This window comes from Lissotriton helveticus, chromosome 7 (genome assembly GCF_964261635.1).
Source record: "Lissotriton helveticus chromosome 7, aLisHel1.1, whole genome shotgun sequence".
Classification (NCBI taxonomy): domain Eukaryota; kingdom Metazoa; phylum Chordata; class Amphibia; order Caudata; family Salamandridae; genus Lissotriton; species Lissotriton helveticus.
Genome location: NC_136068.1, coordinates 1357344667 through 1357367665, shown reverse-complemented (window position 1 = coordinate 1357367665; position 22999 = coordinate 1357344667). Strand labels below are relative to the sequence as shown.

The 22999-nt window shown below is 50.4% G+C and overlaps 1 protein-coding gene across 2 annotated transcripts in view; it reads left to right on the top strand.

Annotated features, from left to right (window-relative positions):
• Positions 1-17660: 17660 nt before the first annotated feature.
• LOC144770276 (bMERB domain-containing protein 1-like) overlaps positions 17661-22999 on the top strand; it is a 499712-nt gene continuing 494373 nt past the window's right edge. Inside the window, exon 1 of one of the 2 annotated variants that reach the window (XM_078654666.1) lies at positions 17661-18000. In XM_078654666.1, the coding sequence (XP_078510792.1) occupies positions 17922-18000 (79 nt within the window). In that variant the 5' untranslated portion in view covers positions 17661-17921. The remainder of the gene's footprint in view (positions 18001-22999) is intronic. The other variant, XM_078654667.1, reaches the window with a different exon arrangement.

The following is a 22999-nucleotide window of genomic DNA, read 5'->3' as shown; positions in this document are numbered from 1 at the left end:
TCTGGGGTTCAGGGCAACAGGCGCACCCGATCATTGCACTCACAGGGATGCCCAGCACCAGGCCCATAGTATCTCCATCGGTACGCCGCCACCCACAGCCCCAGAACCAAAAATAACACACAGACAAGTTATTGGAATGAAGAAACTGCAGGTTTATTTGTTGGACAAATAAAAGGTGGGTTAACTTACAGGCGACCCCGTCTGCCCCGCAACCCCTCGTTGCAGGGTACCTGAAGATGAGCCAAAGAAACACCAGCGGCCATAGCCCGGTGTAGTACCTGGGAGAATAACTCCTCCCACCGGTAGACCTATCGTCCACCCACTCCGCCCTCTGAACAAGGGACAGTTAACTCACACCTTCCCCAGGCGGGCGGAGCGCTATATGGCAAGCCCCCGGTTGCTCAGGCTTACAACCGCCCTAAGGACTAACGGGGCGCCGTCGTACCCCAAGTCCCCAAGAAGGACCCCTTGGAGTATGTATGACTCTGCACGGTGCGCTTTGCACTGGAGGCTTCAGGTCCTTTTCCTGCACCTGTCTTGTATAGGGATCGCCCTGTAAATCCTCCACAGCCCTGGGAGTGGCAACCGCTGCGCCCAGAGCCCCCACCACTTAGCCCCCTAGTTCTCCTCTATTTGCACCCCGCTGTTTCAAGAGCTTCCCCTAAGTCTAGTAGGAATATCGCCATGCCTACCTTGGACCAGTGCACCCCGTCTGATTCCCAGCAGCCAGTAGATTTCGCATGCAGCAAGCCGTGCCTTATAAAACCCAACCCACGCATCTCCGTGAATTTACGCATGGCTGCGTTTACGCGCCTGTGAGTAACTTCCAGCGCCTCCTGAGATTTCGCCCCATGCCATATGGGTCTGGGAGTTATCTCTGACCACCATAAGCTACATGCTCCCAGCTCACTGCTCAGAATGCTTAGGTCCCCCCTCACTGCGTCCAGCAGACGTCTCTTGCCTACTGTTACCAAGTCATTCCCCCCAGGTGCACCACTATGATGTCTGGCTGCCGTCTACTCTCCTTCAGTGTCCCTAATAGTTCAGCCCAATGCATTCCGGGAAAGCCGAACCAAGATATATTAGTGTTGCTGAAGCCATGCTTCCAAGTGACTGCATCCACCCATCTTGCCATTCTTGCGACCTAAGAGTGCCCCATCACCCACACATCTGTTCCTGCAATAAAACACAATGGTTGCAAGTCTTCAGTTTATTGCACATTTCAAACCACTGTACAGTCAAAATGGCCACCAAACAGTGGCACATGTATTTCCACACTTCAAACACTGTACAGTCAGAAAAGCCACCAAAACCGTGGCATATGTACACTTCTCATTCCCTCCCTGCCTAATTGTTCCCTGCGTCACTTCTGATAGAAGGACGTATAGCACTCACTGGCCTCACATATGCCTTGTAGCAATTGGAGTCCCACCGCCCCACCCTTTTTATTGCCTCAGCCGACAGGCCTTCCCTGTAAGCGGTGGTAGCAGCCCCTATCCGGAAAGAGTGAGAGCTGTATTTGGCCCCACCCTTTGTGTAACCCGCCAGGAACAGGCACCCCTGCATCACGTGCTCCACTTGGTATTTCGTGACCTGGGAGCCATCCAAGTGTATCAATAATAAACCGTCTGTGCGTGGGCGGCAGGACAGGAAGGCGGCCAGCAGGGCCACCGGGCAATAGCTGTTGTTACCCAAGTGGTGCAGGGAGATGCCTTTTCCCCTGCCAGACTGCTCCGTTTTTGAGTATTGTAAGAATATTTCAACTGATTCAGCTGTCAGGTGCACATCCCTCATCTGCAGGGCCCTAGAGTTTACCTCTTTCTTGGACCGTGCTACCAACTCTCCTATTCTAAAGGCCCCAAAGAACGCTAAGCTGAATGTCAAAGCGAAGAGCGTTGCTTCGTATGCGGAATGGGTAACTGAAGGGAGGGCGTCCAGCATCCTTTGTAATGTTTCATAGTCAATGGGGGCCCTTTGGTCTAGTGACTTGGGCACCACTCTTGCCCAGCCCTTGAGTGCTGCCCTAGTCGTGAACAATGCGGTGGGGTCATGCTGTCCAAGCAGCCTAGCGTGGTGCCCGATGGCCGCCAGGTGCCCAGCCATCTAAAAATGGCTCTTCCCCCCATTTTTGGCCCATAACATAAATGCTTGAACCCTGTCCTCCTGTGCGTGAGCCTCCTGCTCCCATGGACCCATGATTTCACAGAAGTTCTCCACGCATGCTTGGTATCTCCTCATCGTCCGGGGTGCCAGGGACAGTTCGCCTAGCTCTCTAATGCACTGCGCCACCGCAGCAGGTGCCAGAGCCGAGCCGGGAAAGGTGTCATCTCCTCACTCGCTCTGGGCCATGCCTCCCGGAAACGCTGCCAATGAAAACGTGAGAGAGCGTCAGCGGCTGTGTTTTGCGCCCCTGGGATGTGTCTATTTCTACATTCTACATTGTTGTACAGACATACCTTCACTAATTCCCTGAGCAAACATAGTACAAGTGCGCAGCTGGCAGACTGAGTGTTGATCGCTTGGACCACGGCCAGGTTATCGGACCACAGGTCTACCCTCTTTGCAGTTAACATGGCTGGCCAGAGGTGGAAAGCCACCACGATTGGGAACAGTTCTAGTACAGTTATGTTAGCTGTTATCCTTTTCTTCCTCCATGCGTTAGGCCATTTCCCTGCGCACCACTCTCTGTCCAGGATTGCCCAAAAGCCATCCCTGCCCGAAGCGTCAGTAAACAGGGTCAGTTCCTGGCTGCTAGTCCAGGGGGCTCTCCAGATTACAGAGCCATTGAACTGTTCCAGAAACTCCCCCCACATCCTCAAGTCTTCTTTTACCCCCATGCTCAGCCTCACCTCATGGTGTCTGCGTTTTATCTTGGCAGCTGTCTTGGCTAACCTGCGCGCAAAAGCCCTACCCGCGGGGATCACTTTTGTAGCGAAGCTCAATCTGCCATGCAAGCTCTGTATGTCATCCAATGATACCTTTTCTTGTCCCAAGACCGTCCACATCTGAGCTGCCAATTCGCTGACTTTATCTGCCCGAAGCCTGGCTTCACCTGCCTTGGTGTCGATCTCTACTCCCAGGAAGACTAATACTTGAGCTGGCCCTATTGTCTTCCCCGGGGCCAATGGCACACCCAACTGCTCCGCCACTTTTTTGAATTTTGCTAAAGCCTCTGCGCAATCTGGCGTGTCTTCTCTACACACAAACAGGAAATCATCTAAGTAATGGGTCACGTTTTCAACCCCCTCCGTAGCTTGCAGCACCCACTGGAGGAAGGTGCTAAATGCCTCAAAAAACGTGCATGAGATGGAGCACCCCATAGGCATGCACCTGTCATAATAGTATTCCTGACCTAACCTGAAACCCAGTAGATGCTGGCTGCTGGGGTGCACCGGCAAGCGGCGGAAGGCCAACTCTATATCTGCTTTAGCTAGCCAGGCACCCCTGCCCGCCCTTCTTACCAGGTCCATGGCCACATCAAATGAGCAGTAAGACACCGAGCACACCCCTTCTTCCAAGTTGTGGTTGACCGACTCGCCTTCGGGATAAGACAGGTGGTGGATCAGTCTGAAGGCCCCAGGTTCTTTCTTAGGGTCTATACCCAGGGGGGAGACTATGAAATTAGCCAGCGGTGGCCGCAGGAACGGCCCAGCCACTCTCCCCAACTCCATTTCCTTAAAAACGTTTGCTCTTACCACCTCAGGGTTGTCATTAGCTGATTTCAGGTTCTCAGCATCCCGTGGTCGCGGAGTCCCTATGTAAGGTATGACAAAGCCTTCAGCAAAACCTCCCAGGAGCAGTCTCCCGTCCACTTTGTTAGGGTATTTATTCAACAGAGGGATCAATCGTTCTAAGCTGGCTGGTGAGGGCCCTTTCACTGCTCTAACCTGTGTGGATGGCTGTATGGGAGAGGCAGGGGGACCCGGGGGGTTGCTGAGGCAGACTAGCGCTAGGGAGGGATTTCCAGGGGGGGGGGCTGGGCGCTACTTGCGTCTGTGCTACTTATTCTGCCAAGAGCCCCCCCTCCCTCTGTAATGTCCTCCCTGCTTCTGCCCTTTGTGTGCCCTACATGCTCCTGCCTGGTGTTGCTCTCCGCAATTGCTGCATGTGTGCGTGAACTTACAGGAATTCCCCCAGTGGCAATGCCCGCTGTTGAACAATCTGCAAGACCCGGCCTGTGACTTCCCACCTCCTCTTCTCTGACCCCTCCACCGATGGCCACCCAGAAAGGGCGGGTTGCTTTGGTCAGTATGTTGCTGAGTGTGGCTCTTTTCAGTTGTTGCAATCTGCGTATCCTGCCCTTTGCTGTCTGTAGCAACCCCTTGCAGTGCTCTGGACCCCATGTGGTCCATCCAAAGTTGTACTTCCTTATGATCCCAGCGCATGTTAGGGGATCTGGACATCTTCTTTCTGAACTCCCTGTCGTAGTTAAACCAACCTACGCCCCCCCATTTCTTCGCTTCATTATGGATTAGCCTGCCGTACTGTACCAGGGCTGGTCCTTGTTCTGAAATGTTTTCCATAATAACAGAAGACAATATAGCAAAGGCCTCCAACCATGTGTCAATAGATTTTTCAGGCCGCGGCTGAAACTTCACTTTTTTCTCGTCCTCTTTTAGACCTGCCCTGCGCACGTCTGTACCTTGCTGCCATAACATGAGTAATGAAAAAATATTGATGAACTCCCTCTTCCAGATGAGTTCTTTTGCCGCCAATGGAATCTCCCAGGACAAAGAAGAGCGCCCTGACAATAAGGGGGCGTCCAGCACCGCCTCCACCTCACTAGGTGGCATCGCCGAGGAGGGTGCTGACACTGGCGTCACGGGGGGAATCGGTGCCGCCAGGAGGGGGGGCACCGTGCTCGGTGTGGTTGGCATAGATGGGGATGGGTGAGCCGGTAACTCAGGAGATATGGGTGATACTGCGGGTATCGGTGCATCTGTTGCCAAGGGTGCTGGCGCAGGTGAGGACGGTGTGGCTGGGGCAGTTCCCACCGGCTCAGGGGTGACAACTTGTTCTGGTGGGGGGCCCGGAGGGCGTGTCCCTGTAACTGGACAGGCCGGTGCAGGTGGGCTAGGAGCTGAGCCCCCGGTGCCCCATACATTCGTTGGGCTTGCCCCCCCCCACCAACGTTCGCTACACTTTCCTTCATTTCCGTCATAAACAATTGTAGGGTGGACATGATCTTACCAAGATCGCTCTTTGTGGCGTATTCCGCCGGAGGGTGTGCGGGGACGTGCATGCCCGAAGGACCGGGCACATCATGTACCATCGCGATTGCCGTTTTTTTTGGCGGAGGGGGGAATTCTTTGCTCGTGGCAACCCGCAGCCTCTTTGACACCCTATAGTGTCCTGCCCCCACTGTGTCCTCGCCATCCAGGGCTATAATGTCATTGTTACAAAAAGGTTCAGTGTTGCTGGCATTGATCAGGTCATTGGCCCAGGCCAAGCCATTGGTACTAACGAGTTGCTTGCTCGTCCGAAGCCGACCCTGTTCCCGATGATGCTCTTTGTCCGGACATCCTGCGCGGTCTTTTAACCCCTGCAAGAAAAAGGAACTGTGACCACCCAAGCTAGCGTTATGTTGTGGGTCCAACAACCCCCCCCCACCTCTTGTTGGCGCTGCTCCCCCGTACTTCATATACTTACTTCGTGCACTCGCGCGCTGACGGGCCTAACGAGCGTCGAACTGGACTTCTGATTGCGATGCGACCGCTAATCCGACTGTGAGACCCGCACCTGTATCTATCGCAATAAAAACATAATTTAAATTATGACCTTCCCTGCATTAGGGAACCTAAGGAGGACCCAGGGAGACCGGACCATGAACACCGATCCCCCAAGAGCTGCGCCCCTGTCCCCCCCGACAAAGCGGCGGGCATCCCCCCCAGCCCCCTCTCTCACGCTTACCTTCTTATTGTGCCTTGGCTCCGTGCTCCCGCAGTCCTGTTGAAGCTTGCCTACCCCTGCCTGTAATAAGGAACACGCATTATACATAAACTGAGACCGCCATATCCTGCCAGAACACTAAATGGGGAACATAAATACATTGTTATAAATGAATTGTGCGGGGTGGTGTGCCTACGATAGTGGACTTATCAAGCTATTCGCATTATACCTCACTGACGTGCCTACGATAGTGGACTTATTACGCTATTCGCATTATACATAAACTGAGACCGCCATATCTTGCCAGAACACTAATTGGGGAATATAAATACATTGTAATAAATTAATTATGCAGGGTGGCGTGCCTACGATAGTGGACTTATCACTATTCGGGGCTGCCAGTTCGGACGCATGCAGACAACACCATCTTTACCACGAGCTGCAGCATGCTTGTATTTGTCATCGCTGTGAAGAAAAAACGGTTAAAAAAACGTTTAATTCTTTCCGCCCCGTCCTGATAATCCAGTAGTACTGGGCCCCTGCTTGCTTAATCCCTCCCAGAACACCGCGGCGAGTGGACCCATCACTCTGCTTCCTTGTGCGTTTCTATGCTATATCGTAGACTTGTGGAGTGTCGGGGACGGGACCGGGTTTTTACGGCGGGGCGGCCATTGACCATGGTTGCGGTGGTGGCCATGAATGCCCGTGCGAATGCAAGCGTGCGCTACGCCCGATCCCAATGGCCGGGGGGGAGGGGCAACAAGAGACAACCAGTCAAAACTTATTGCCGTAATGGTGCTGCCCTCGCAGTCAACGTCCTTAACTTTTGTTTACTGCACCCGAGCCATTCAAGGATGTTTTGCCGTTTGCCTGCATAAATCTTTGTGGCTAGACCAGAGGCTCGAACCATGTTGTCAGCACCGAGGTCGGCCGCGCTAGCTAACCGACCACAACACAACGCATATCCTAGCCGCTAAATTGAGCATATACAGTAAATACAGGCAGTCCGACATGCTTACGTAGTCCCGAGCATGATCTCCGTGAGTCTTTAACGGTATTACGGCCCTCCACCCCGGCGCAAAATTGCTAAAAGGCGGGGCCCCATGACGGAGAGCACAATGATAGCTTAATTTAATTATAACCGTTGCATGCCAGGGAAACGAACCCAGGTCCGTTCGCTTTCAGTATACTGCCGGGCTCATAATCCCTTGTGATCCCTAATAATTCACCACGCGTTTTAACCAGGCTCAGCACACATTAAACGATTAAATGCAACCCCCCGCCGACACCCTGCTCTGCCTCTACCAGCGTAGCGGGCGCTGTGCGACCATCTTGTACTGCCCGGCACGGCGAGCCTGCCTGCATTGCCCCGCACCCGATCAAACACGCTGTGCCCCACACTACCCAACCTCCGGCTCTTGCTGCCCCCAAACTCGCACGACAAGCCACACACGACCCGTAACGGACCTCGTGCCTCCCCGTGGTCGTAGCCACGGAGCCCTGTACAACTTGGGTTTTTACCCAAGGACGGGCCCGGGGGAAGCAATGGAGTGTCCGTTTACCTCATCAACGATGCTCGAAAACACGGGGCTACAATCCGGGCGGGGAAGGCGGGGGGGCAGCCTACGGCCGGACCGCAACGGGGAGCAGCCAGAGGTACGACCTATCTAGGGAGGTGGGCAGTAGCAAAGAGGGCGCGTGGTAGGAGGGGGCACCCATATAAACCCTCCCTTGGCCCCACCCCTTATCCCGCCCCTTAGCTCGCGCCGCACCGCCAAATCCCCCCCCCCCCGAGGATGGGCTGCCCGGCTGCCCACGGACATACTACGGGGTCTACCCTCCTATGGGGTCCCCTGCAGGGACCACAGGTATCCTGCAGAAGCCGCCTCCCAGCCATGGCTCACCTTGTTTTCTGGGCCGACCTTACTGCCCAGAAAACAAGCAGCACAATTTCTGGACTGGGGGCAGGCCTGACCCGATCCGGCCTTCCTCCAGCGGTGTGGGACCTCGGCACGATAGGACGCCGGATGGGTGGTGGAGGTTAATATACCTGGCCCCCTCCCACTCGGCGTGCCGGAAATGACGACAGGTAGTTCCGGGAAGTTCTGGCCCCCAGAGGTCCAGAAAGTAGCCTGTCGGGTTTGTGCCTAATGTGGTACTAAGGTGGCTGCCCACCTATGGGGGCCCCCCTGCGTGGGCCGCGGGCAGCCTCATTGTCGCTGGGCACCAGTGTTCGGAGCAGCTAAAAACCAATTACAGCTCCCTCTCTGGTGGGCCAAGTCTCTTAGTGGTCCCGTCACATTGCAGCTTAGGCCACGGGATTGCGGGCCTCACCCGCGGGCTACCTCCATTGCCATTTTACGTTGCCAATTCACCCGGGGCTCAGCCTTCTTTGTGAGTAGGGGTCAACTGGAGCAACTTGTGCCCCTATGCCATTGTGAGTTCTGCCGATGGTGCAGGATTATAAACCGGTCGGCTGGAGCTCCGGGGAAACAGGTCTAGGCAGCCATCTTGCCATCTAGCCTGGCTACGCCCGGCCAGACAGGGGCATAGTTGTTGAGAGATACAGACACTGGGAGGGACTGAGGAACCCTGAAACAAATGCACGCTAGAACAGTTAGACGTTTAAAAACGAGAAAAAAACAAAAAAGAAACGAGACAGGGAAACGTAGAGGCATGGCAATGTGCTGCCAGAAATACTTAGACGAGGAGACCGGGATAGAAAAGCTACAGCGAGTACAAGAGACTCATGGGCAAATTTAAAAGCCTCTTACGCCAGATTTGCGCCGCCGTTGAGTCACTTTTGTGACGCAGCAGCGGCGCAAAGCCAGTGCCATGTTGTGGACTATTTACAACGTGACGCATCTGGGAGATGCGTCACGTTGTAATGCTCTGCGCCACATGTGGCCGTTCCTGCGCAGGGGGGGCGTTCCGGCGCAGGAACGCCCCCTAAAAGAGGCTGAGGGAAATCTGCAAGATTTCACTCAGTCACTTTTAAGGCCATGCTGTGTTAAAACCCTGCGCCTGCTTGAAGCAGGCGTAAGGATTAATGCAGCATGTTAGGGATAGGGGCACCCCAAGCCTTGCTGCTTGCGACGCAACTCCAGCAATGCGCCGCCTTTCCCCCGTGGGGTGCGACATGCATCTGCCCCTCCGTGCGCCACGGTGCGACGCATTGTAAATGCGGCGCATCAGTGGTGGCGCACGGGTGGGCAGATTCGTCGCAACTCTTCTAGCGCATCCCTGCTGATTAGCAGAGATGTGCGAGAAGTAGTAAATCCCCCTGCAGCCCCGCAGAGATTGAGAAGAGACGCAAACACGAGGAAGAGACACAAGCAAAGAGATAAGAAGAGAACGAGAGACACAAAATCATACGCGGAGAATGACAGACAAGCATATGGATTGCCAGACTCTGAATTCCACACAGATACTGCCTGAAAAGCAAGCTCCGGTCAGCCTGCAGCGCCACGAGGCAAAACAAGGAAGAAATGAATGAATACCACATCAAAACACATTCTAACTGGTCGAATTGCACTTGTCCAATTTCCCTACTGTTAACAATCGAAGTTATAAATTGCACAAAACTGTGCAGGAGAAGAAAATCCACATTTGAATAGTCTGTGGAACACTGCAAAATAATCCATTTTTGATTATAGCAAATACCATTAGAGGACTTCAATATGGTCTTTGTTTAACAAGGATAGCCACGCATTTCTAGTTATTTCTCCCGCAGATGTTGTGAGATGTTTGTTTAGAAATTGCCCGCCTCGTCTTCATGGCAAAATTCATCTTCATTTTCTGCGCTTAATTATCCGCTGGCTCTGCAGGTGCGTGGTGCACATGTCACCCGACATCTGCGCGAGGCTGGCTGCCAAATTGTCTTGCTTGTCATTACATGACATGAGTCTTCAGGATTTCGTTGTTTTTCCTGTTTATTTATTTATTGTAATTTCTGATCAGCATCCGCGCCTAGGCTGCCTGGCTGTTGATGGCAAAATGCGCTCGCCAGTAAAAACCAGAGATCAAATTGATTGTTCCATTTGTTACTTTTGTGTTTGGTCTAGTTTAGTTCATACCAGTTTCCATGGTCCTTGCATCTATGTGGACTGGTTAAAGCTGATCCCGTAAACCCTTTAAGGCTGTGGTGTTGACAGTTCTGACAACACTGTCTTGTCTCCAACCTTTGACCTGATGCCACAAATCAATGTGCATTCATCCTCATTAGAGTTTGAGCCAGAGCAAGAAACAGGAAGGCCTAAAACGAAGAAATGAGGAAGATGAAGAAAGGCCAACAGCGGCAAATGGAGAAAGCAGAGTTGAAAAAGAATCTGCAAGAGTGAGACAGCGGAAGGTGGTGGAAGAAAGCGGCATGAAGTTGCGTCAAGTCAGGCAGGCAGCCATGACAGTCGTGGTTGTATGATACAACAACTCATGCCTTAACCAACGCATGCCTGAACAACGAATGCCTGAACAACCCGGTCTGAACCACTACCACATCTTTACCACGCATGCCTTTACAGTGAATTTCGTTGTAAAGGCATGATTGGTAAATGGAAATGCATGGTAAAGATCACACCACAGCCCCCACGCCCTAAACCCTACAACCCGATATCCCAGCTCTACAGTCAACCCCGCCCCAGCCCTAAAAACTGTCCCGGCGCCCCACTCGGAGCCCTAAACCTGGCCCCCAGCTCCAAAAATGGCACCCCCCAAAACCAGCTACAGCCCCACTTACCAAGCCCCATCCTGGTCCTTCCTCTAGAGAGCCTTCTTGTTCTTCTCCCCGCCCATCCTCTCTGTATCTAGACCGCTGACTGCCTTAACCTCCCATATGCGTGGTTAAGGCAAGCGTAGTTCCGCTTGGGTGGAAACAGCACGTGTGCTCAGCCTGCATTGTAATTGCCATTTCCCTACAGTAACTGGTAACTGTCAGCACAGAATTCATGAGGACAGCCAGACAGAAGACCCAAGGAGGAGTCTGAAGAAAGCGCATTGGCTGCTGTTCTTGCAGCGGATCCTGCAGCATTGGTCCTGTATACAGTCTCCTCCGAAGGTCATGTAGATTGTGAACTGTATATCTTAGAATGTTGAGTCTCCGTGTGATATATCCCGGTGAAGATGTAAATGGAACAGGTGAGACTACCTGTGATCTGTATACTGCATTGAAAGAAACCAGGGGCCATATTATCAAGCAAGGGTGATACATTATCGCCGCTTTTATCGGCAGGAAACTAACGCTAAAGCGGCAATAATGGGCTTGATAATATGTCCTTGTTAATTCCCATAGAAGCCCAGGTTCTGGTGTTAACCTGGGCTTCTATGGGAATTCACAAGGGCATATAAGCCCATTATCGCCGCTTTAGCGGCAGTTTCCTGTCGATAAAAGCGGCGATAATGTATCGCCCTTGCTTGATAATATGGCCCCACAGTCCTCAAGTCTCCCGGAAGTGTGGCGTCGTCAACAGTGTTGAAAGCAGCTGACAGATTAAGACGAATCAGTGCATTGACACCATCGCCATTCACCTCGTGTCAGAGGTAGTTGTTAGCTGTCATAACCAAAGATTTTATACAAACCTTGGACCAAAATCTGCTCAAGCTGTGTTGAGATGAGGTGTATCCTCGATAAAGGCCTGATGTTGAGTGTTGACTGTTTATTCCAAGAACTGTGCATCGTAGTCAAAGTTAGAATGGGTCTGTTATTAAGGGGCTGGCCAATGGCTTCATTTAAATTGAGTAATATGGGAGTACTTCCAAGCTCTTGGTAAGCCCCCAAGTCAACACTATGACCATGAGTGTCAAACAACACATCGCATTCACAAGAAAATCCTCCCTTTTTCTAATCAATCCACTGGACAGGGTTGATGATGGAGATGCGATAGCTATGGCACATATAGATTACCTCAGCGATATTTACGAGGAGGAACCTGAGAATATCACCCGCAGGTTGAATGGCTAGAAAATTGAACATCTAGAGTGGGGCTCAGTCTCCAAAAGCCCAAGCACAGACAGCCAGGCCTGAAATCCTGTCAGTGGCTCCCTGTAAATGCATCATCAGACTTTAAATCCTGTGCACAGGGCCAGGGTTCTCCTAGGATCTCTCACTCCACTGCAGGCTGGCTAGAAACCTGTGATGACATCTGCACAAGATGTGTACAATTGATCAAACCACAAACCAATAAATGCCGCGAGCGTAGAGGGCGGCCTCTGGAAATTTCAAGTGATGAAACGTATTGAACCCAGCACCAATGGCAGAGCAGGAATATAATGTGGTGCAGGAAGTGCCTTAAAACAAACTGCATGCGGTGCAGAGGTCACGAAGAAGAATGTTGGCCCTTGCTGAGAGGATGCTGACATCTTCAATTCGGATTCACGGAGACAGGTTGGTTCACCTTCTGGCACTCTAAAGTCACTGAAATGCAACAAGCAGCGCTTTATAAAAACACCTAATAATTAAGAGCTTTTGACATTGTTAGGAATCATGCCGTGTGCTATGGCGCCAGAAATCACAAACAATTTGCTATCAGTAGGTGTGACTGATTTATTCTAATATTCCTGGTTTACAAATGTAGGAGTATGTCACAAGTACTACATGACTAAATCACAGCAACAATTTTTGTGAATGAGCCCCAAGATGTTTTTGAAAGTAGCTGTGGGGTGAATGCCATCCTTCGAGCCGAAGGCCTCCCTTCTACTGAGCAGTGATGTCCCTTTCTGGCTCCATGGCAGAGTACTGTCCAGCAGAAGAGGGTGTACGTATTAAGCACTTCAGTCTCTCGTGGATGTAGGGCAGAGGAAGGGTCTTCTTTCAGTAATTCTTGATGAGAGCAGTAGACGTGTGCATGAGGAAGGGTGCATTAGAATTAAAGTGATCTTGAGAAGATTGAATACGATTTTTTTCTTGCAAGTGAGTCGCTCTTCCAGTACACACCAACATTATTTCAGTAAATCTTATCTTTGTTAATGAGACGTCTATGTACCCTCGATTATTGCTGATGGACCAGTCAACTCGTTAGATCATAGTTGTTTCCTTTTACTTTCGCCAGTTTGTTTAATGTTTTCAAAGCCAGCAATGTTCTTTACGATCCAGTTTTTTTCTATATGGATCGTCTGGTTGTCTGCACAATATTTAGGCTCAATATTCCACTTAAAATCCCTAGATATCGAGTTATAGAAAACCCTAAAACTGAAATCTGAGTCAAAATAGTCAGATGTAGTTTATTATATGTCCCTCAGAAAAATGTCGAGATCAGTTGAACTTCCTTGCTACTTTGAGATCCACTTAGGGGCCATTATCGGTATTAGGGATGATGGGATACTAATGAGGATGGTTTTGAGAGGACAGTGCCCACCTAGATCCTTTTATGGATCTGCGCGGAACATTATGTGCGTGGAAGTGTGCGTTGTAGGACATTGTAGTCTGTTCTGTTCTGCTGGGGGGAAGTTTATCAATTGCTCATCATCAAGGTGATGCTATGTTTGAGGCACGCCTTTGCCCATTCGATTCTACCTGTACGCGGTAGATTTAGCGTGCCCCTTTATTGATTTGCACATTGGTGATAGGATATAGATGTCTCCCTATTACTTGATACTATTTACCATTGATCTGGGAAATGTTTAACACGTGTTATAGGTTGAAACCAGGTTGTAGGCATGATGTAGCCAGGAGTTGTGCCTTACATGTGCTGTTTCGTAGGGTGAGGTGTAGTGCGATCTAGTTGTGCTGTGAGGTGGTAAACTCTTAGCTAGTTGTATGTCTTGGAGACTTGTGGTTCAGAGGATGGAGCTAAAGTTGTGTCTAAAGTGTAAAGTTAGCATAAGTATGTGTTTTTAAGTGATGAATTGTTAAGTGAATGTGTGGGCTGTTCTCAGATATGTAAATAAGGATTGACACTCGGAATTGGTTATAGAAGCCCTTGTGATCTGTATCACTCCACCTCTGGTCATGGTCACCTAAAACCTCACCACAGTATTTATCTTTATAGGTTTACCTGTGAAACTGGGCAGGTAATCCCTAAGAAAGTTTGTAATTAAAAATAATTTAACATTTTAAATGTATCCAAAAGTCTGATGTTGTTGGTGAGAGCTGGTGTGAATTCAGAGATGGCTGTAACAAAGTGTTGGTTGTCGGTTGCGGTCTGTACACCAGGTGAAATGTGATGGGCTGTGAAGGAGTGAGCAGTAAATGAATGGACAAGCATGGTGAAGTGAGTGCTATGGGTTGTAAAGTGGCTTTACATAGAATAGTAGAGACAGTTGCAAATCTTCGTATTAGTGCAGACAGCAGTAAGGCTTTGTTTGCCAGACCGCATTCACAGCTCAACGCTACCTATGTTGTAGTTGGTTTCCAGTTGGGTCAAATTTGAAAGCATGTCGAAGACGCAAAGCCTTAACCTTTTTTTTAAATGAGCAAATCTACTTTAGATGGCTATGCAAGACCTCACACTCTGCCTCCTGTGAACTCCTGCAATTTACTCCAACCGTTTTAGGCAGTCTAGTTGGGAGGCAGGGCCATTTCAGCCCAGACTTCGACATTCTGGTACGTCAATCAGGAGTCTCTGTGTACCATTAGTGAATATGTCATCTTCAGGGTGACCCTTAAAACACAGCCCTTTCCACCACATCCTTTCACACCAGAACTGTTTAAATCAGCAGGGGTCATGCACCACTGGAGTTTACGTTAACTTGATTCAACACCTAAGTTCGATGCATCATACCTGTCAAACAATTCGCAAATTCTTTTTTATTTTTTTTAATTTTTGAATTTTTTTTTTAGAGTTTTATATAGCCGAACTAGACCCGAGACATCAGGTATCAGATCGCTTTACATAAGCACCAGTTTTGTTACAGAAGGACACATTAATTTTTTGTTAGGCACGGGGAGATTAAGTGATTTGCCCAGAATCACAGGATGTTGAGCATCGTTGCCAAGACTCGAACCTGGTTACCCCGCTTCGAGGTCGACTGCTCTAGCCTTAAGGCCACATTCTATTCTATTCTATTCTATTCTATTCTATTCTATTCTACCTGCCAGAATGAGGAACACACAAAGAGAAGATTAATAGCATTATTAAGTGGTATGTGGAAGCAGAGTCGTCCTTTGCCTGCATGGCCCCATGGGTGGAAGGACATTTGACGCCCTCGCTGCTGCTGGCACTTAAAATGAAACCGCAGGGGGTCTTTTGTGTTCACAGCTCAGTCCCTGGCCGATTGCATCAGAGTAATGACTGCCCTCTGAACACAAACATCTCCATACCTCGCCCAGAGCACCTAATTCAAAGCTCCATCATGCTGGTGGCAAGTTCTTTTTTGGGGGTGGAGATGGTAGTTGTTGTTGTTCAGTGGCGAGGGGAGGGGGGGGAGGAAAGACGTGAACGGGCTAGGAAGGGGGCTGATCAAGTGATTCAAACAATTCATTCTAAATAATGATTAAAAGCACATTATACTGAATCAGAAGAGGCAAGTTAGAAGGACGATGCTGTTTGCATGACCTGCCTCTGACTGATTGCCTGACCGAATGACAGTAGTTACAGAGTGCACAAAAACCCAAAGGGCTGGATTCAGGAAGATGTGACGCAGTGCAACGCAGCACGACAACTTGCTGCGCTGCGTCAAATGGAAAATGCAGGAATGTGCCTTTTCTATTAAGATATGGTACATTCCTACGTACTATTTGCGCTGGCACTCTCAGTTCCGCCTAGTGCCAATGGGTGCAACCTTGCACCAGGGAGCAAGAGTGCCTGCGTTGCAAGAAGGATTGTTTTTGCTCCCAAAAAAATCCTTAGAGTTTTTTTCCTCTTTCTACGTGTGCTGCCTGAGAAGGCATACCTTCTGTTTACTATAGAAGATCTGGGAATGTGCCAACAACCATGAGTGGATGTGTGGGAACACCCACGCTCCACCACTGAACGCCGGGAGAAACTTGCACTGCCTTATGTTCCTCCAGGTTTGCTGTGCCACGCAAGGTGGCTCGTGAGTAAATCTCACTAAAGGCTTGCGTTGCCCTAGCGCGAGGCAAGGGCAGCGCTATCCTTTCGTAAACCTGGCCCAAAGCTTCTCAGCCGCTGGCACGTGACGCCGCTGAAGCTGATAACCCCCGCACGTGCCTATTCCGTGGGTACCCAACAGCACCTCCCCGGCCCCTCATCCCCTGGATGCCCGTTACCCCTCTTACCAATAAAGTCAGCCAACAGTACCGGTTATTCGTGATGGTCGTTGTTGGGCGCAATTTTATTAATATTAAAACACATATTAACAAGGAACACATACTGGTTATGCAACTTCTCATTTGCGAACTGTACCCATAAATAATACATGTCATATATAACTCATGACACCCTCTTGTGAGCACAGGTGTCAGGGTCATTTTTGTATTCCTCAGTTCGTAAATGGCACTGTACAAAACCAGTTCCTTGTCAGTCCTTGATGTTCCCGTGGTTGGTCGCGCACGCCTTCTGCGTGTCGTGGAGGGGAGCTTTTTTCTCTGGAGTTAGGTCCCCAGCTCGCTACCATTTGCGCCCTGCCGTCCGGCCGGGTCTGGGCCGCGAGTGCCTTCTCCTCCTGCTACTCCCCTCCTTGGTGCGGCCACGTCACCCTGCCGTGCGGCATCCAAAAGTGAGTGGCCCTTCTCCTACACACCGCCCGCCGGTGTGTTTCCTTAGCCAACCATTGTAGAATTTCCGCCACGCCGCAGGGAGGCTCACGTCTTTCTGCGGCTCCCCCTCAGCCTCCAGGTTTGTGGCTTCCCCTCACTTTTTTTTTTTTTTTTTTTTAGTTGATGCGTTGTCGCGCCGCTCTCCCAGCTCCTCGCCGAAGTTGTGTCCTCACTGGGAGAGGCGGCGCCTTAAATCCCCTAAACCCCTCCATCGGGGACTCTGGTGACCCCCACTGATTGGGGGGTTCGAAAGAGGCCGTAGTGACAATTGGCCGCCCCTTAGGGGTGCCCAGGTCAAGGGTCACTTCCGGTCGGAGCGGGCTGGGGCGCCTTCCGCTTCCGCTGGTTTTCTGGGCGCTTTAAGGCGCCCAAAACCAGTTTCCCCACAGATGGGCACCGCGTGGGTTATGGCGCCGGCCTCTAAGCCTCCCCCTCCTGCGGGAGGGTGCGGCGGCCTCTGCGATACCCACTGGCTGACGTCCATCACAATACAGGAAAGAAGTCAATTCGAACAACGTGCACCAACTCCATGTGTGCTCTGCGCATGACTAGAAACATTTAACCCTTTCATAGCCATGTTACTAAAAGGTGCGGTTATCAACAGTACTCTCTTAATGAACGCCGGGAGCATGAAAGGCTGATTTGGCTCGGGCAAGTTTCTGATCTGTGACAGGCAGGTTACACACATAAGCTGTACAGCAGGTTGTTTGCTGTGATTTGAACTTTGAACCGGAGGGCACGCACAGGTCTCTGCAGCAGGAGCATTAACCCACCTAGTAGGATGGGACTCTATGACTTCCTCGATTAACACTGATGTCACGGCAGGTGCAGTCGCACCAAGCTGCCATCAGTATGCCTCAGTGATGCCCCGGGGCTGTGATAAAGGAAACCTAATCTTTGCAGAGCTGAAAAGCCTCATCTCGTTTACTTTATGTGTCAGACTGGGGGTTCCTTGGCTCCTCTCAGACAGACACAGATGGAAGAAGCGGGTAAATATTGATCTAGTCTGAAGGATGTATAAGCGCGCGCACACACACTGAAGCGGCGCTTCTGATCGACGGCCACCAGAGGGCGGTATCCGTGAAACAAAAAGAGACGCAGTTCCCTGGCTTCCCAGCTAAAGCATCCACGGTCTTCGCGGCTGCAGCTTCCAGGCAGGTGTCAGCAAATGTGATTCTTGTTTTTACTGCTGTTTGTGTGGTTTGCAAATATACTCTCCCCCTCTCTGCCCAACACAACCTAGGATGGGGACTGAGTCATCTTCAAAGGTACCCGGGACAGGAGGGCACCGGGGACAGCAAGAGCGTTGAAAGCCCTGGTACTTTGGAAGGCAAACAAACATACACAAAAGGCAGTGCTGGCAAAGGGGCAGGCAGGCAGCATGGACAAGGAGAGGAAATCACCCAAGCAGTACGGATCGCTGGACTCGACCAAGTGGAGTGCGGTGGAGCCCGGCAAAGGTAAGGGCGCCCGGTCGAGTTATCTCTGATATGTTGTCTAGGTATAGCTGCGAAATATAGATGCAAACATAGAGATGTAGGTGATGAAGTAAGCTCAAGGTACCGAAAGGCAAACGCGTGCACACAGACACACACCTGAACATGTATTTTCGCATGCATGTACATCTATTTACATATATGAACATCTCTTCTCACACACATGCAAGTGTGGGTGCAGATACACTTCGAATGCGAAAATAAACACATGCCAGTTGTTTTAATTGATTGTTCAGGTACTCCTTGGAGTAAAGGCAACATGGGCAGAGGCATGGGACAGGGTTGTGTCGGGTGATGGTGTGTGGGCTACAAGAGAGCTCCAATCCTGGGATCACAGGTGCCATGGGCTCGGGGTGTGCACAGCAGAGCCTACCCTCGTTCATGGTACAGCCTCAGGGACTAGAAGACGCCCCTCCCACACACACCTCCGCTTATAAGCACACCATAGGATCTCACCTCGGCAGCACCGGTATTCTCCCCCACAGACCCTCGGATAGCACCGCTTTCGGCTCCAGAGCGCAGCGCTGTTGTGCAAGTTTCACAGATGACGAAGGTGCCAGCATCAAGCTCCCAGAGTGCCCAGATAAAAGAGGCTCGGCGCTAGGCAGCAGGGCTGTCCAGTCGAGTGAAGCACCCAGCATGGGCCCTGGCTGAGTAGCTGATGCAGCATGCAGTGTCACAGGGCAGTCACGAGGCTGCAGAGCTATCCCTCAGGATAAACGGATACAAAAATAAATGCATCGAAAGACATTAGCCCTCTCTATTGGAAAGGTTCTAGCCGTGCCATGGGTGCATGTTTTAGGTGGCATTGCTGGCGCCCTTACAAGTAACTGCCAATCACATGTTTCCATTAGGGAGCTCCCATATCCTTACCCCCTCTGTGTATCTTGTCGCTCGTCTATATTGTTAGTCATGTCTCAGTCAAAGCTTGGCCAGCACTCTCCAGCGATGAGAAGGCGCCTCGCCTGCCCTGGGCATGGCCCCTGCTCGTGTGGAACTTCCGGTCTCGAGTTCACAGACTGCAGCCTTGAGGAGGTGTCGCTGTTCACCTACTGCTTTAACTTGTACAGTGTGGGCATCCCATGGGGTGGGTTAATACGTTACCCTCACAATAGGAACGGGATTGCATTTTTTAATATTTCAATAGTCTTACTGTCAGAATATGTACAAACATTTTTCATTTTTCGTTTCCTGTACTGATATGATATCCCGTTTCATCCAGTGACTCCTGATGTAAATGTAGAAAGCATTAGCTCCGATGTAGTGACGCCTGCCGTAGTGTCTGCGATGCAGTGCCCCTCGCTGTAGAGCCTTACATGCAGTCGGCGTACACTGAGCCATCCAGCCCAAGAGCTGCTGTTTACAACATCTGGAATGGTACACGGAATCAGAGTTTGGGGTCGAGCCCAGAAGCCTAAGTAGAAATCTGTAGCGTGCCCACTGGCAGCAGAAGGGCAGTTTACAGGCACACTGTGGGCATCACAGCATCGACCACTTCCTTGCCCCCCAATCTCACGTGCTTCTTGTGTGTCTCTGAGCAGTGGCGGGGACAGGTAGACTGGCCCTTCCAAAAGGGTCCGTCTCTCCTTGGCTCAGGGGTGACATCATCTTGCCTGAAAGTGGCACGCTTCTCCTTAGCTGGGTATGATGCCCTTCCTCTGCCAGTTTCTTTTTCTCTTGTTTTGTATCCTTCTGTGGTTTACTTCTTTCTCCTATGAGCTCCAGCTGAGCTGCTGGGTATTTCTTGTAGATGTGGCATACGCATTGCTGCTTTTAAAAATGTCTGCAAATAGACACTATTTATATTGTATTGTGTTGACGCCTAGTCATGTTTTTTGGTAATGTTTAACTGGTAGCGTTTGGCACCCATACAGCATGTGCTTCAGAGTAAAGTAAAGTATTTTTTAAACAACGATGATGATCGCCTCCAAACCACTGTGGATGGATATGGGCTCAGATACTCTGTGCATTTTGTGGGAATGCCTATGCTCCCCACCACTTTCAAATCTCACCAACCATCACTGCTAAAATCAACAGGAAACGGGTTAATCATCACTTTTACACGACCATTACTAGCCATTAATATGATTGATGCGATTGAATGTTTCAAATAAAATACTTCTCTAGTACTCACTAACACCTAAACTGCACTACATAAACACACACAATGACCGGCCACTCCAAACTCAAAAACACATAAAAGCATGTCTTATATGCAAAACAAATTAAAAATACACAACGTATTTTATAAAAAGCTAATAAAACACACACAGAATTGCGGTAGAATGTGGTGCCGATACCGCAATGGCGACTCCAGCCCCGTGCCTTATGTGACCAAGTGTATCGAGAGGAAATCAGACATGCCGTGGGGGAATTTTTTGATACAAATGAAGGGACTGTATCCTCTGCCAGGGTGGTATGGGAAGCCTTCAAGGCGACCATAAGAGGGAAATGTAAGGCCACGACATAAGAGGTGCGGACATCCTTGAGGCGCACGGTCATGATGTTAGAACAACAGATAGGAGATACAGATATGCTGGCCCCACATGATGAAGCGGCCTGGGAGGCGCAACACAAACTAATGGCTGACTTAGACGAGGCATGGGAAACATGATTAAAGAACACATACAGAAACCCAACTCGAGCAAGGGGATACATCTGGGCATAGGTTAGCATGGCTGACAATAGAGAAAAAGGTGGCGTTGCTGTTGGCTCCCTCAGGGCCGCCACTAGGGAGATTCTGACTGCTCAAACTAACATTCTGAAGAGATTGGCCCAATTTTACAAGGCCTTATATACACAACACAACAGCAGTGACAAGGTAGGCATTGACCTCATTCTGGATGTAGGGCACCTACCAGTGATAGATGACGGCACAAGTGCTATTCTGAATGCTCCAGTAGAGGAGGCAGACATTAGGTGGGCACTGACAGGTTGGCAATCAAATTCTGGATTTGCTGTGGGCACCTGTCCTGGCTATGTACAAGGAAATATTCGAGACAGGAGTACTGCCTGCCTCACTCAGGAAAGCAAGTTTAGTGGTCTTGCCCAAACCAGGAAGGGATCCTACTGACTGCAAATCATATCGCCCATTGTCCATGCAAAAATACTGGGGAAAGTATTGGCTCATTGCCTAGCAAAGGCAGCAGAGGGGGTAGCACACACTGATCAAGCTGGATTTAAGAGCGGCCGCACTACCTCTACTAACATACAAACAGCATTTCTCATCATGGAACAGGCAATGCAAGGAGAGGAGCCATGTGCAGTGGCTTGTCTAGATGCTCACAAGGCGTTCAACAATGTCGATTTGGGGTTAATGGACCGTACACTACAGCGCTATGGATTGAGGATGACTTACTTGCAATGGGTGAAGTTATTTTATAGCAAGAGCAGGGCGCAAGTGAAAGCAGGCAATAGAATGTTGGACAGCTGGCGATAGAGAGAGGGACTAGGCAGGGATGCCCCCTCTCACCACTGATATTTTTACTGGTTATAGATCCCGTTGTGCAAATGATATGCACCCGGCACACGAAGGACGGTATAATAGTAGGAGGTCAATGGGAAACAATCTCATTATATGCAGACAATATATATTGTTAATACTGAGAAACCCGGTGACTACATGGCCGGCGGTTTAAAGTACACTGGCTTGAGTGGGGGAGCACTCTGGATTCTGGCTAAATGGAGATAAATCAGTTCTGTACCCTATGCGGGCAACACTGGCTTGCGATGCATGCTTACCTAACATAAAAATACAATACCTAGGAGTGTACTTGAGCTCAGACATCACTAAAACATAAGACATTAATGTGGGCAACCTACATGTCTCCCTAGGATACAGCGTGTGCAAATGGTTACAGTTTCCAATGTCCTTAATGGGGTCCATTGCTATCTGTAAATTGATTATGTTGCTTCGAGTCCTATATGTGCCACAACACATGTGGATGTGCATACCGGAATGTTGTTTTAGCAGATTTGACAAATTGCTCCACTTGCTGGATTGGGGTATCAGAATGGCCCGAATAAGCTTAAATGTCCTAAAGCTTCCATGGGACAGTGGGAGCTATAGGAGCCACACTTTAGGATCTAGTACTGGGCAGCACACCCTCAACATGTGGGGCTGTGACTTCAGGATGAGAGCATAGATCCAGTGGCGATGATGCTGGCGTGCCTGGGAAGGCCGCAGGCATTATTGGCTTTACCCCTATTCCCCGCACGAAACAAAACACATTACCCTTACAAGTTCAGACCCTGCTAGATGTCTGGGGAGAAGCAACAAAGAACGAAGGGACGAGTATATCTATATGCAACAGTTGATACTCTGGCACTCAGAGATCCACCCAGCGATGTCACTATTTTTCACACAGAGGTGAGAGAGACACCCCACACAATAAGGGAGATCTATTTGAAGATGGTCAAATGATGGGCTACGCGGCTTTCTGTGGTAAACGGGGAATAGTGGGTGGCTGCCTCCTTGCATATGCGGGTCCAGCGGCGGCAGTCCGCATAGTAGTTCCATCGGTACGCCTCTGCCCACAACCTCCCCAAACCAAATGACACACAGACAAGAAGCATGTTGGGATGAAGAAGTTGCAGGTTTATTTGTAGTACAAATAACAGAATGGGTTAACTGACAGGCGACCCCCACACCCCGCAACCCCTTGTTGCAGTGCGCCTGAAGTTGAGCCAAAGAAGCGGACACCAGCGGCCATAGCCCGGTGTGGTACCTGAGAGGAAGTCCTCCCACCGGCGGACCTATCGTCCACCCACACCACCCTCCGGACAAGGGAGAGTCAACTCACACCTTCTCCATCCAGGCGGGGCGTTATCGGCAAGCCCCCGGTTGCTCAGGCTTACAACCGCCCTAAGGACTAACGGGGCGCCGTCAAAACCAAGTCCCCAAGAAGGGCCCCCTGGATTATGTATGACTCAGCACGGTGCGTTTCGCACTGGGGCTTCAGGT